The sequence below is a fragment of the Dipodomys ordii genome, unplaced genomic scaffold, assembly GCF_000151885.1.
Source record: "Dipodomys ordii isolate 6190 unplaced genomic scaffold, Dord_2.0 Scaffold45, whole genome shotgun sequence".
NCBI classification, from domain to species: Eukaryota; Metazoa; Chordata; class Mammalia; order Rodentia; family Heteromyidae; genus Dipodomys; species Dipodomys ordii.
In genome coordinates this window covers 9,435,464-9,446,327 of record NW_012267261.1, presented here as the reverse complement: position 1 = coordinate 9,446,327, position 10,864 = coordinate 9,435,464, and the positions used below count along the sequence as shown (strand labels likewise).

General features: G+C 45.9%; 1 protein-coding gene across 1 annotated transcript in view; it reads right to left on the bottom strand.

The window, feature by feature from the left end:
* Nucleotides 1–10,864, bottom strand: part of LOC105987905 (integrin beta-5-like) — a 75,662-nt gene that overhangs the window by 15,068 nt on the left and 49,730 nt on the right. Inside the window, exons 5-8 of the mRNA XM_013019324.1 lie at nt 10,587–10,748; nt 9,174–9,269; nt 7,572–7,661; nt 541–675 (exon numbers count right to left, since the gene is read on the bottom strand). Coding sequence (XP_012874778.1) covers nt 541–675; nt 7,572–7,661; nt 9,174–9,269; nt 10,587–10,748 — 483 coding nt within the window. The remainder of the gene's footprint in view (nt 1–540; nt 676–7,571; nt 7,662–9,173; nt 9,270–10,586; nt 10,749–10,864) is intronic.

Genomic DNA, 10,864 nt, shown 5'->3' with positions numbered 1-10,864 from the left:
GGACTTTCCTGCCCAGGCTGGCTTTGAACCAGGATACTCAGATCTCAGCCTCCTGAGTAGCTAGATTATAAGCATGAGCCACTGGCACCTGGCTATCTCTTGTTTTTATATGCTTAAGGTGGTTGTTCTACCACTTAAGCCACAACTCTACTTCTGGCTTTTTGCTGGTTAACTGGAGGTAAGATTTCTCTGCCCAGGCTGGCTTTGACCGTAGATCCTCAGATCTCAGTCCCCTGAGTAGCTAGTGTTACAGGTATGGGTTACCAGTACCTAGTTCTTTTTTATTTTTTTATGGTTTCACAGTTGGAATTCAATTTGTGCTCTAGTTCAGATTGGTTGCTTACTGCCAGCACTCTACCACTTCAGTCAGATCTTCTCCAGTCTGGCCTTTTGAAGATAGGAGTTTCTCTGACTTGTCTACTCAGTCCTCAAATCACTATCCTCAGATATCAGCTTCCTCAGTAGCTAGGATCACAGGTATCACCCTGTGTGATGACCAATGCTAATAAGAACTTACATAAATTGGGTTCAAGTACTTACCGTGTCTCCAATCTTCAGACCCTCACATTTCCTCTGGCCTGGGTAGGATACACCATCTTGGCAGGTAGCAGTGAAGAAGAGATTAAGGTCTTCTGGCTGGTCCCAGACAGACAGCTCCACTTTAGACCGGATACTCTGAACAGAGGGGGAAAATGAAGCCCAAATCAATCAGTAAAGACTACAGCTGAGGGGCTGGGAAGGTGGTTCAGTGGTAGAGCGCTTGCCTTGCATGCATGAAGCCCTGGGTTTGATTCCTTAGCACCACATAAGCAAAAAGAAAAAAGCAGGAAGTGGCACTGTGGCTCAAGTGGTAGAGCATTAGCCTTGAGCTGAAGAGCTGAGGGACAGCGGCCAGGCCCAGAGTTCAGGCCCCAAGACCGGACCTCCCCCCCCCAAAAAAAGACGACAGCTGAGGTATACCCCATATTGTCTTCTGATATTCATGTGGCTTCTAACTCAGAAGGCATAAGCCAAGGAAGAGCCAGGGGTATGGTCCCCTGCTGCTTCTCCATCTTCCTCTCCTCTCTCCTCCCACATACCATTTTGGCAGACCTGGCTCAAGATCTCTATAGGCTCAGACAGGCTGAAAGGGTGTATCTGCTAAAATTACACATTCTGCTTCTTCAAGGGGTTTTGCTCTGCCTTCTGCTTCTCATTTTTTTTATTGTAAAGATGCTGTACAGAGAGGTTACAGTTATGTGAGTAAGCTAATGAGTGCATTTCTTGTCAAACATTGTTACTGCCTCCTTTGTTTTTCTCCTACTATCTCTGCTTCTCATTTCTATCAACACCCACAGCCATGGCCACACTCCCCTCCCCCCCACATCCTTGCATACCCCAAATATGAGGGGGAAAAACAGGACAACATTCCTTTGTTCAGCGGCTCTTCTCTCTCCCCTCTGACTTCTTAACATCCTGCAAGGCCAGTTCAGTAGCTCATCTTTCCAGGAAAAACCCCATTACTCTTTACATGTAAGCCTGACCCCTATCAGGTGAGGTACACATTCACAATTTGAAACTACGTTATGTGAAAACTACATGTGGACTATGTTCTCAAAACATTGAATGAAACAAAAACAAAGTCAAAATGATCCACTGGAACAAGGAGAGGGAGAGGGGGAGAGGGGGGAAAGAAGGAAGAGAGAGAGAGAGAAGAAAGGGAGAGAGAAGGTGAGAGAGAGGGAGAAAGAGAGGGAGAGAGAGAGAGGGAGGAAAGGGAGAGAGAGAAGGTGAGAGAGGGAGAGAGAAGGAAAGAGAGAGAAAGAGAGGGGGAGGAGAGAATGCCATGTATTGGAAAGGATACAGAGCACCAGGGACTCTTTTGTTGTTGCTGTTGTTGGTCTTAGGGCTTGAACTCAGGATCTGGGTGTTCTCCCTGAGCTTTTGTGCTCAAGGTTAGTGCTCTATCACTTTGAGCCACAACACCACTTCTGGTTTTCTTTTGGTTAATTGGAGATAAAAATCTCACTGACTTTCCTGTCCTGCTGACTGAACCATGATCCTCAGATCTCAACCTTCTGAATAGACCAGGGACTTTTTTAAAAATATTTTTTAATTGAGATTAAGTGATTACATAAATTTCACAAATTTTACAGTATTGTGGGATGATGACAGTTAAAGTCACAAACACATTTTTAACCTTCACGAGGTGCATTGTCAGTATCGTTGTCTATAAAGCTTATGGTCTCTACAAACTTTGACACTATAGCTATTTCTTCCAAATCGGGTGCTATGTACATTTCTCTCCTTTTGATAAGTGTAAATTGTTCCCTCTTTGACCAGGGACTCTTAATTACTAATTGGGGTATAAGTGGGTCCAGTCCTGTAGCAAGATGGTATCTTCTGAGGCTTAGGCTAACTTTATACCTGGCACTCACTTGAGGATATGTGCAGCAGGAATGTATATGACACCAAAAGACATGGACGAGGATGCTATGGCCATCATAGTTTGTAATAGCTAGAGACTGGAAACTAACCAAAAGCCTATCAGTAGTGGGACAGATTTAAATTAAATTACAGTGTGTTGGCACATTTGAGCATCTTACAACAACCATGAACACAATACAACTTTATGCAATGCCAGTGATGAACATCACATTGCCCAAAGGAAGACAGACACAAAGGCTTATACATGTACTATTCTATTTACAGTTATAGAGACCCTTGAGTCCCAATGGACCACATGTACAATGGTAGTCCCAGAAGATTATAACAGAAATACATCCGGAGGATCATAAGCTTGAGGTCAGCTTGGACTATACAACAAGACTCTGTCTCACAATCATTTTCAATAATTCACAATAATTTTCCAAAATGCCCTTGAAATTTTCTAAGGAAGCTGATGCTTCATTTGAAGACTGGGGCCAAATGAAGTAATTGGCTTATTTCCTAGGGGGTCATATTTACTGCAACATTATTTAAACTCTGTTTATGCTAGACTTCCAGTTCAACTGGAGATACAAATACTGAGAGACACATGGACTCAAGCTCAGATTCCCACCACAGCCTAGCTATAGAAAACAGAAAAGTAGGCTGACTTGCCTCTTGCTTTCATAGGCTTTCTTTTCTCTCTTTTTTCTTTCTTTCTTTCTTTTTGCTGAGCATTTGGTGTTAAACATAAATGAAGGATGCACAGTGTTTTTTTTTTCCGCTAACAAATTAACAGCTTGTTGAAAATACTCTCTGCAAAAAAAAAAAGGTCTCTCTCGGCAACAAGTTGTCTAAGTGCTTCATCAACTCTAAAAATACTATCCCTCATATCCGCTTCCTCTTGAAAATGCCAGCCTTAACTGGTCAAAGGTCGCAGAAATGTCACTCGACACACACACACACAGCACTCTCCTACTGAATGTGATTAGTTATTTTCAGCTCTGTCTTCCGGCTGCATTGTGGATGCTATCATATATCTCTCTAGGACTTAGCACAAGCTCTTGTGGATGGAATAGATACATAGAAGGACATAAGTTTTAACAAATTAGGCTAATGGACTGAGATATAGTAGAAGGCCAATTTTTAAAAGAAGAGGTAAATTTTATTTATTTAAATTAGAAGATGGAGAGGACAATATGCCATAAAAGGGTTAGGTAGATTGGAGTTAGGTGAAAGATGGAGAATGGTGACTTGAAATATGAGGATCTACTGTCCAGGAACAAAAGAGGGAGAGCATGATACTTCCCCATGAGGACCAGGCAAAGCCACCACCTGAGAAGCATTCACAGAGGATATGGCTGGGTGAGAAAGAGCACTGGGGTAGAGGTGGGGATTCAATCCCACCTATTGCTAATGATAATAGGAGAAAAAGTGAATCCTATGCTCTACTCAGAGTGTCTGACATTCCACCTCCAGCCTGTTCTGACCTGAAGTTAGTGCTGTTATTTCTGTTCCCCACAGAGTTTCTGGAATCATAAACTCTCTACCTAGTACAAATGAGGCTCATTCACTTTAAACGTCTCATTAATTTACTTATTGGGCTGGTCCTGGGGTTTGAACTCAGGACCCAGACATTGTCTCTGAGGTTCTTCACCACTTGAACCACAGTGCAATTTCCAGCTTTTTTTGAGTAGTTTACTGAAGATACGAGTCTCATGGATTTTTTTCTGCCCAGGCTGGCCCTGAACTACAACCCTCTGATTTCAGCCTCCTGAGTAGCTAGGATTATAGGTGTGAACCACCAGCGCCTGGCTCAAACTTCTCATGAGAGCAGAAATCAAAGCTCAGCTGCCCAAGCAGGCAGGACAAGCAGCAGGCCTCTCCCTCCCCTCCAGGCCTCACTATAATCACTGTACGTGTGCACGCACTTCTTTCCTCAGAATGGGCTGTGACTTTAGAAAGTGCACTTCACCAAGTTGCATGCTGGCTATAATGGTCAGTCAAAAAGACCAAAAGACCACAAGCTCCTGGAGGGCAAGGCTGGCTCGTTCACTGCTCTATTGCCATGGCTAACAGCACATTAGATCTTTAGGATATACTTGTTGAATGAATGAAATGTAAGATAGAACAGAGGAAGGTACATCAGTTCTTATGCATGAAGACATTTATGCATGACTCTGAAATTCCAATAAATTCCTACCTGATTTGTCCCCGAAAATGTTATTTTTTTACCCCTCCCCCCATCCTAAGAAAAGGACCCGATGTCAACAATGCTAGACGTTTTTAAAGGCTATTCTATTACATCCCTGGTCAGGTTAGGTCACATCTGCAATTGCTCTAAGTTGGGCCAGCTGTGGAGCAGACTTTATGGCAACACCCAAAAGAGAAACATGTGCTCTGCAGAGGGAGCACACACCACAGGCTCTGACATCACCTTCCATATGCAAAGCCAGTGGCTTCCAGCTCATCCTGCTCCCTCCCACTTTGAAAAGAGGCCCCTGTGATTTCTGCCTGGGCCCTCCATCCCCTTGTCAATGCAAGGAGATGCTAGCATCTGTGTGCGTGGACCCAGACCCCTGAGTCTGAGCCCTGAAAGAAAAATCTCTCACTAGTACCTACGCTGGGTAAAGCTCCACCCAGCCAGACACCCTTGGGAGAATTTGGTAAGTTCTCAAACTGGAGAATCTGACACAGCAATAAAAAAAAAAAGTCTAAGTCCAGGAAGTTAACAATTCCACATGATGAAGGATATATAGAGAACAGACAAATTATACAAGATTTGAAGTCACACAGTCTCTTTCCATGTGCTCCCTCCTCAGCTGCGCCAAATACCACAGCCATTTCAACTGTTACACATTCTCCAACCAACCACAAATCTTTCCAGAATATTCTCCTGGTTCCACTGCCAGCACTCCAAGGGAGGTAAGACATCAACACCCACATTTAGTCATGTGTTTGTTGCATGACTCATAGGAAATCTACCAAGAAACCACTCTAACTGGAAGGTAATCGGAATGCAGAGCTGTGAGGGATGCAGGCCAGGTAGCAGGTAGAAGGTTAACCAGGGCCACTTCTGCTGGCAAAGCTCACCTTGCTCAGCAGAGGCCCATGTAGGCCTGAAGCCAGGAAAAGTGTAAGAAATTTGAAACCCAGAGCTCAGATCATCATCATCTATCACCTCCTTATCCCCTCTCTTTTCCCTCCCCGCTTCCCTTCTCTTCTCCTCTTCTTCTTCCTCTTCTTCCCTCCTCCTCCTCCTCCTCCTCTTTTTCTTTTATGATGCTAGTCCAAGAACTTGAACTCAGGGACAGGGCACTGTCGCTGAGCCTTTTTGCTCAAGGCTAGCACTCTTATCATTTGAGCCACAGCCTCATTTCTGGCTTTTGGTGGTTAATTGGAGATACGAGCTCATGGATTTTCCTGTCTGGGGTGGCTTTGAACCATGATCCTCAGATCTCAGCTTCCCAATCTCAGCTAGGATTACAGGTCTGAACCACTGCTGCCAGCTACAATTTAAATCTTTATGTTTTGTTGTACATTCATCAAGCCTGAATAAGGCTTTTTTAAAAAATAAACCTCTTCCCACTAAATCTGAATACTTAGTGTTGATAATGACCTAATAATCCTGCAAATATTTTCAAGGTATAGTTCCCAATGCTCATTCATAAATCATACAGTTACTTTCCTAACATGTTCTCTACAGAAACCAGTTTGACTTATAGAGTCAAGTACTAGTATTAGAGCCTCACAATTTCTCAGGAGATTCACCCCAGATTCTTAACATAATACAGCTCCCACCTGGTGAAAGATCACTTTCTCCACTCATCCTAGATCCCAACTCCTCAATGGCAGAGAGAGTTCATCACTCTTCTCCTGTTCCCTGACCCCCAAAGTCCTTGGATTTCCTGCTCAAGGCTAAGGCCATGAATCTCGGAGAAAGACCACTTCTAAGCATTTATGAGATCCCATTGGGCTTTGGTTTAGACTGGTCCCACACATGAGCACAGATAAACAGGACCACCAGGTCACACAGAATGCCAATGAGCAGAGTTGCCCTATTTCTAGCAAATACATCGAGCCAGCTCTGTGGAGCTGGGTGTCATTATACCTTTATACTCTTTATCATAATGGTCCTGGGGTCTCCCACAGAGGACTGGCAGGGCCTGAAGCAGGAACTGGCTGAGGATAGACATGCTGGAAAACGGCTCCTGTGGAAGCCGAGGACCTCCTCACATAGGACCCAGCATAGCCCAGATGAGACCGCTCCTCAGCCATGTCTTCCCCAAAGACCTGACTCAGCAGGAGACATGGCATGGCCATCCCTGCCAGTGAGAGCAGGTGCGGCAGCAACCTGCCTCAACCCCTCTGACTCTATGGGGATGCTGGGCTATGAGCTCCTCAGAAGGAGGGGTACACAGTACTAGGCAGGGGGTGGGAGGACAGCTTTCTCACTGATTCCTTTAAGTTCAGTGCCCAGAGCTTGAACCCCAAGAGGCTTACAGTAAGTATGGAGGAAGCAGCCCTCAGGACAAGGCAACCGTGGCAGGCCTGACCCCCTCAAACACACACGTCTCAAACCCAAACCCCCTTCTCAGATGGCCCCCTTATAACCAAGCATAATGGCTGAGACCTAAACCAAATTCCTTACAGAAGAGTCAGAAAACCACTGAAGTAAAAGCTAATTTGGAAATTCTGTCTCACTGAGCGTAGGGCTCTGAGGTGGCCATTGGATCTGGTGAGAATTTAAAGATCAGAGGATCTTCGGGTTGGGGGAAGTGGGGGAGAAAGAGTAGGAAAGGAGAAAGAAGGTACTTGTTTCTCTCAGCAGAAAATTCCAGAAAGAAATGAGGAGTATCAGCATTCGTGAGAGGAGGGGCTGACCAACAACAGAAGATAGGGGTAAATATGGAACTGAGAGAGAGGGGCAAACTTGCCTCCCTACACTCACTCCATCTCTTTGCCCTTAAGACACAAAGACTCAGAGAGATGGAGTACAGGGCTCACCACACCCTAGGCTTTAGGGTTTCCCCAAAGTGAAGGTGATAAAACAGCCTAATCCACAAACCCAGTTCTCTGCCTACCCAACCTTACAATCGCACCCAGAGCGTCGCTGGAAGAGGGCAGGAAAGAGAAAGCAGTAGGTGACAAAGCCAATGACTTACACTGTATGCATTGATAATCAGTTGAATGATATTTTTGGAGTCTCCATGTAAAATCTCCACTGTGGTTCCAGGTATCAGAGCGGTAAAATTCTTGAAGAAAAAAAAAAAAAAAAGGTAAGAAACTGGTCCATGTTGCCTTCCATTCTACCAAAACGAACTCTGTGGTCTATGAATGAGAAGCCTAAGGGCCAGCACTATATTGTACCACCCTCTGGGGTGGCACCCCATGGGAGAAGATGGCTCCAGGAGAGGCGAGAAGAACTGGTATGAGGCAGAGCTGTCGCAGCGGGCCCCGGAACACCCAGCCCTCGTGAATGGGAGAGTACAGTTGGCAAGACTTGTCCCCACGTGGAAAGCCCTAAGGAACACATCTCCTCGGGTGTGCAATGGACATCTTCTCACAGTCCATCCTCTAAGGTGCACTCATTGCCCTGGGTGATTTTCTAGACATCATTCTACGTAATCCCAGATCCAGCTACAGGACAACTCAGACTGTCCTCCAGGAGCAGGGACTACCTTCTCAGAGGTCTTCTGTATACCCCTCTTGAGATAGGACCTCTGGATACTGCCAAGCAGTCCTGGGACAAGCAAGCAGCCTTGAAGTACAGCCTGTCTCCCTCCATTAATGCAGCTTCTAAGCCAGGCTATAGACAGGGCCAGAAGCAGTCACTGTCCTCAGCCTGCCTGGCCTGCCTGGGCCCCTCCCAAGCCAGAGGCATATGGGTTTGAAGATGGATGGCTAAAGCCAAGAAGGACTGCCCTCATGAAATTTCTGGAAACCCGTCATGACGTGTGTAATTGGTTTCTCTAAAAATGTAGTTTGCAAAATGTTTGATGAGCTTTAGCCTAACATGTTCCACCAAACAAAGAGAAGAGAGCCAATTTGTCTCCATTTTCCTCAGGTCAAATGGATCAAGAACTCAGGAGGACGTGAGTTCACCAATGATGACCTTGGGTAGGAACCTCAGAAAACGTCAGACAAAGACTCTGTCTTTGGTGGACAGAGTCCCTACACTTGCAATGTAAAGCTTCACACTTAGCTCTGTGAGCCCTGTGATTGCCAGACAGCACGTTCACAGGGGAACCAAAGATGCTGGTCCACTGGGTGAAAAGTTACACGGAACAGACTCATACAGACCTTTCTATTCTTTAGGGCATTGGCTCTTTATTTGGGGTCTCTTGTCCCCAGCCACCCCTGGTTTCCCATCCTCTGTAACAAGACATTAACCTGGAATCTTGGATTCCCTGTGCAAATGCCCAGATGCCTCAGTTCCTTTCTTTGTATTTCATTAAAACTTTTCCTTCCCTATTAGAGTGTATCCCTGTGTTTTCATTTCACCATCTGAAATGGGAATTCATAGGCCTTTCAAGGGTTTTCTCACAACCAGATTAGATACCATGTGTTAGCTATGTGAACATTTAAGTTTTCTTAGTGTTCTTTTCTACTATAACCAGACAGTACAATCTCACTCTCCCACCCAGAGCAGGGATGTGAATAATCCTCACCTCCCACCACCCAGCTAGCCTCCCATTTATCTTAGCGGCCAGTCAACAGGGTCCCCACAATCTTCCACCAGCCTCCCTTTGTTCCTCCAGGCATACCTTGTAGAGCATATAGTGGTTTTTTGTCACAGCAAAGATGAGATTGATGTTATTCTCTGCCAACTTCTCTCCAAGAAGGGCAAGGGATGGGTAGTCCTAGGGCCAAGGCAAATATCAAGGATGTAACACTTCCAATACATTGAGATACTAGCACCTGCTCTAACACATGCCCACCTGCTCGGTACTTGCCAAGAAGAAGGTAAGATTTCTCTTAGGTGGCTTGGTAGATCCCTTCAATAATAACCAAACTCCATTAGCAGTTCCTGAACTAAGGGACTGTGTGGAAAGACCCTCACAGAAATGGCCCTCAAGTGCTTACCAGACACCCCAGAGTGAGGAATGAATACTGGGGCCTCTGGTCTACGTGTCTGTCCATTCAGCAAGGATGGGGAAATGAGGGCTCAGGGAGAATGGCGACCATATCCTACTACTGTCATCCAGCACCTGTTACCCCTCCTCTTTCCTATGGCTTTTATCCTATTCTCCTTTTCCTATACCAATGGTTTTCAGCTGTCAGTTTCTATCCCCTATTCCTGTTCATGGCTCAGAATGGGAAAAGGAGGCTGAAAATTGGACTGAAACCTGGACTGAAAATTGGGGCATGAACTGTGAGCAAGGAAGGAGAGAGGAGGTGGGAGGCAGCTTTCTGGGGTCCCTAAGGATTTTAAGGGCTACTGACTAGTTCAGGGGGTCACAGTCAGCTGAGGCCCAATAGCATGAGACCTTCCTCCAGACTCCCCCCTGGCTTGATGAGTTGAAAGCTAGAGACAATGTGGTTTTCCAGTAAAGAAAATTGAGAACTTCTCTTTGACTAGATACTGAATGAATTTGGGACAGAAGAGGATCTATATTCCTGATAAAGTTTGTTGAGTCAGTGTGGCAGGACTTTGGTAGTTGGTGAGGCTAGATGATAAGTATAGAGGAGGTCATGGACTGGTCTTTCTTTTTTAATTCAATGGTCACAGTCATGGACTAGTAGGAGTGAAAAGTTCCTGGGGCCTCCCACTCCTGCCATCCACACCTGATATAAAGGAGTCACTGCTTCAGGGAGCCACTACTGGGAGTCAGGAAGTCTTAGCCTGTAACAAGAGAGAGACAGAGAGAGAGACAGAGAGAGAGACAGAGAGAGAGTGTGTGTGTGTGTGTGTGTGTGACAGATAGACAGAGGGAGAGAAGGGGAGTGGGAGAGAGGGAGAAAGGGAGAAGGGGAGAGGGAGAGGGAGAAGAGAGGGAGAGAGAGAGAAATGTTCTAAGTCAACAAGGAGTTCTGGAAACCCAGCTGGAGAAGACAGAATAATGAAGAACGCTCATTCCCAAGAATGAAACCAAAAGTCAGTGAGTGCTGAGGGCCAAGAGAGGTGTCAGTGGAATGGACCAGATGTAGGGGTCACCACAGCCCAGCCAGGACCTCACCATCTGGTTGGATGCAGTGTATTCATTGGCCTCATTCAAGTGGCACTGGCCATCGTGGGGCTGCACCAGGCCTCCTAGTTTCCCATCCAGTGCGATGTGGGGCACATCATCTGTTGTGAACACCAGAAGGTGCAACGCATCTTTCCGCCAGCCAATCTTCTCCTGAAGGACAAAAGATGGGGGCGGGGGTGAGGGGTCAGCAGCATTCCTGCCCAGGTCTACACCAGGGGGCATCAGACAAGACCACAGCCGTCTCCAGTGCTCCATGTTTATAGAAG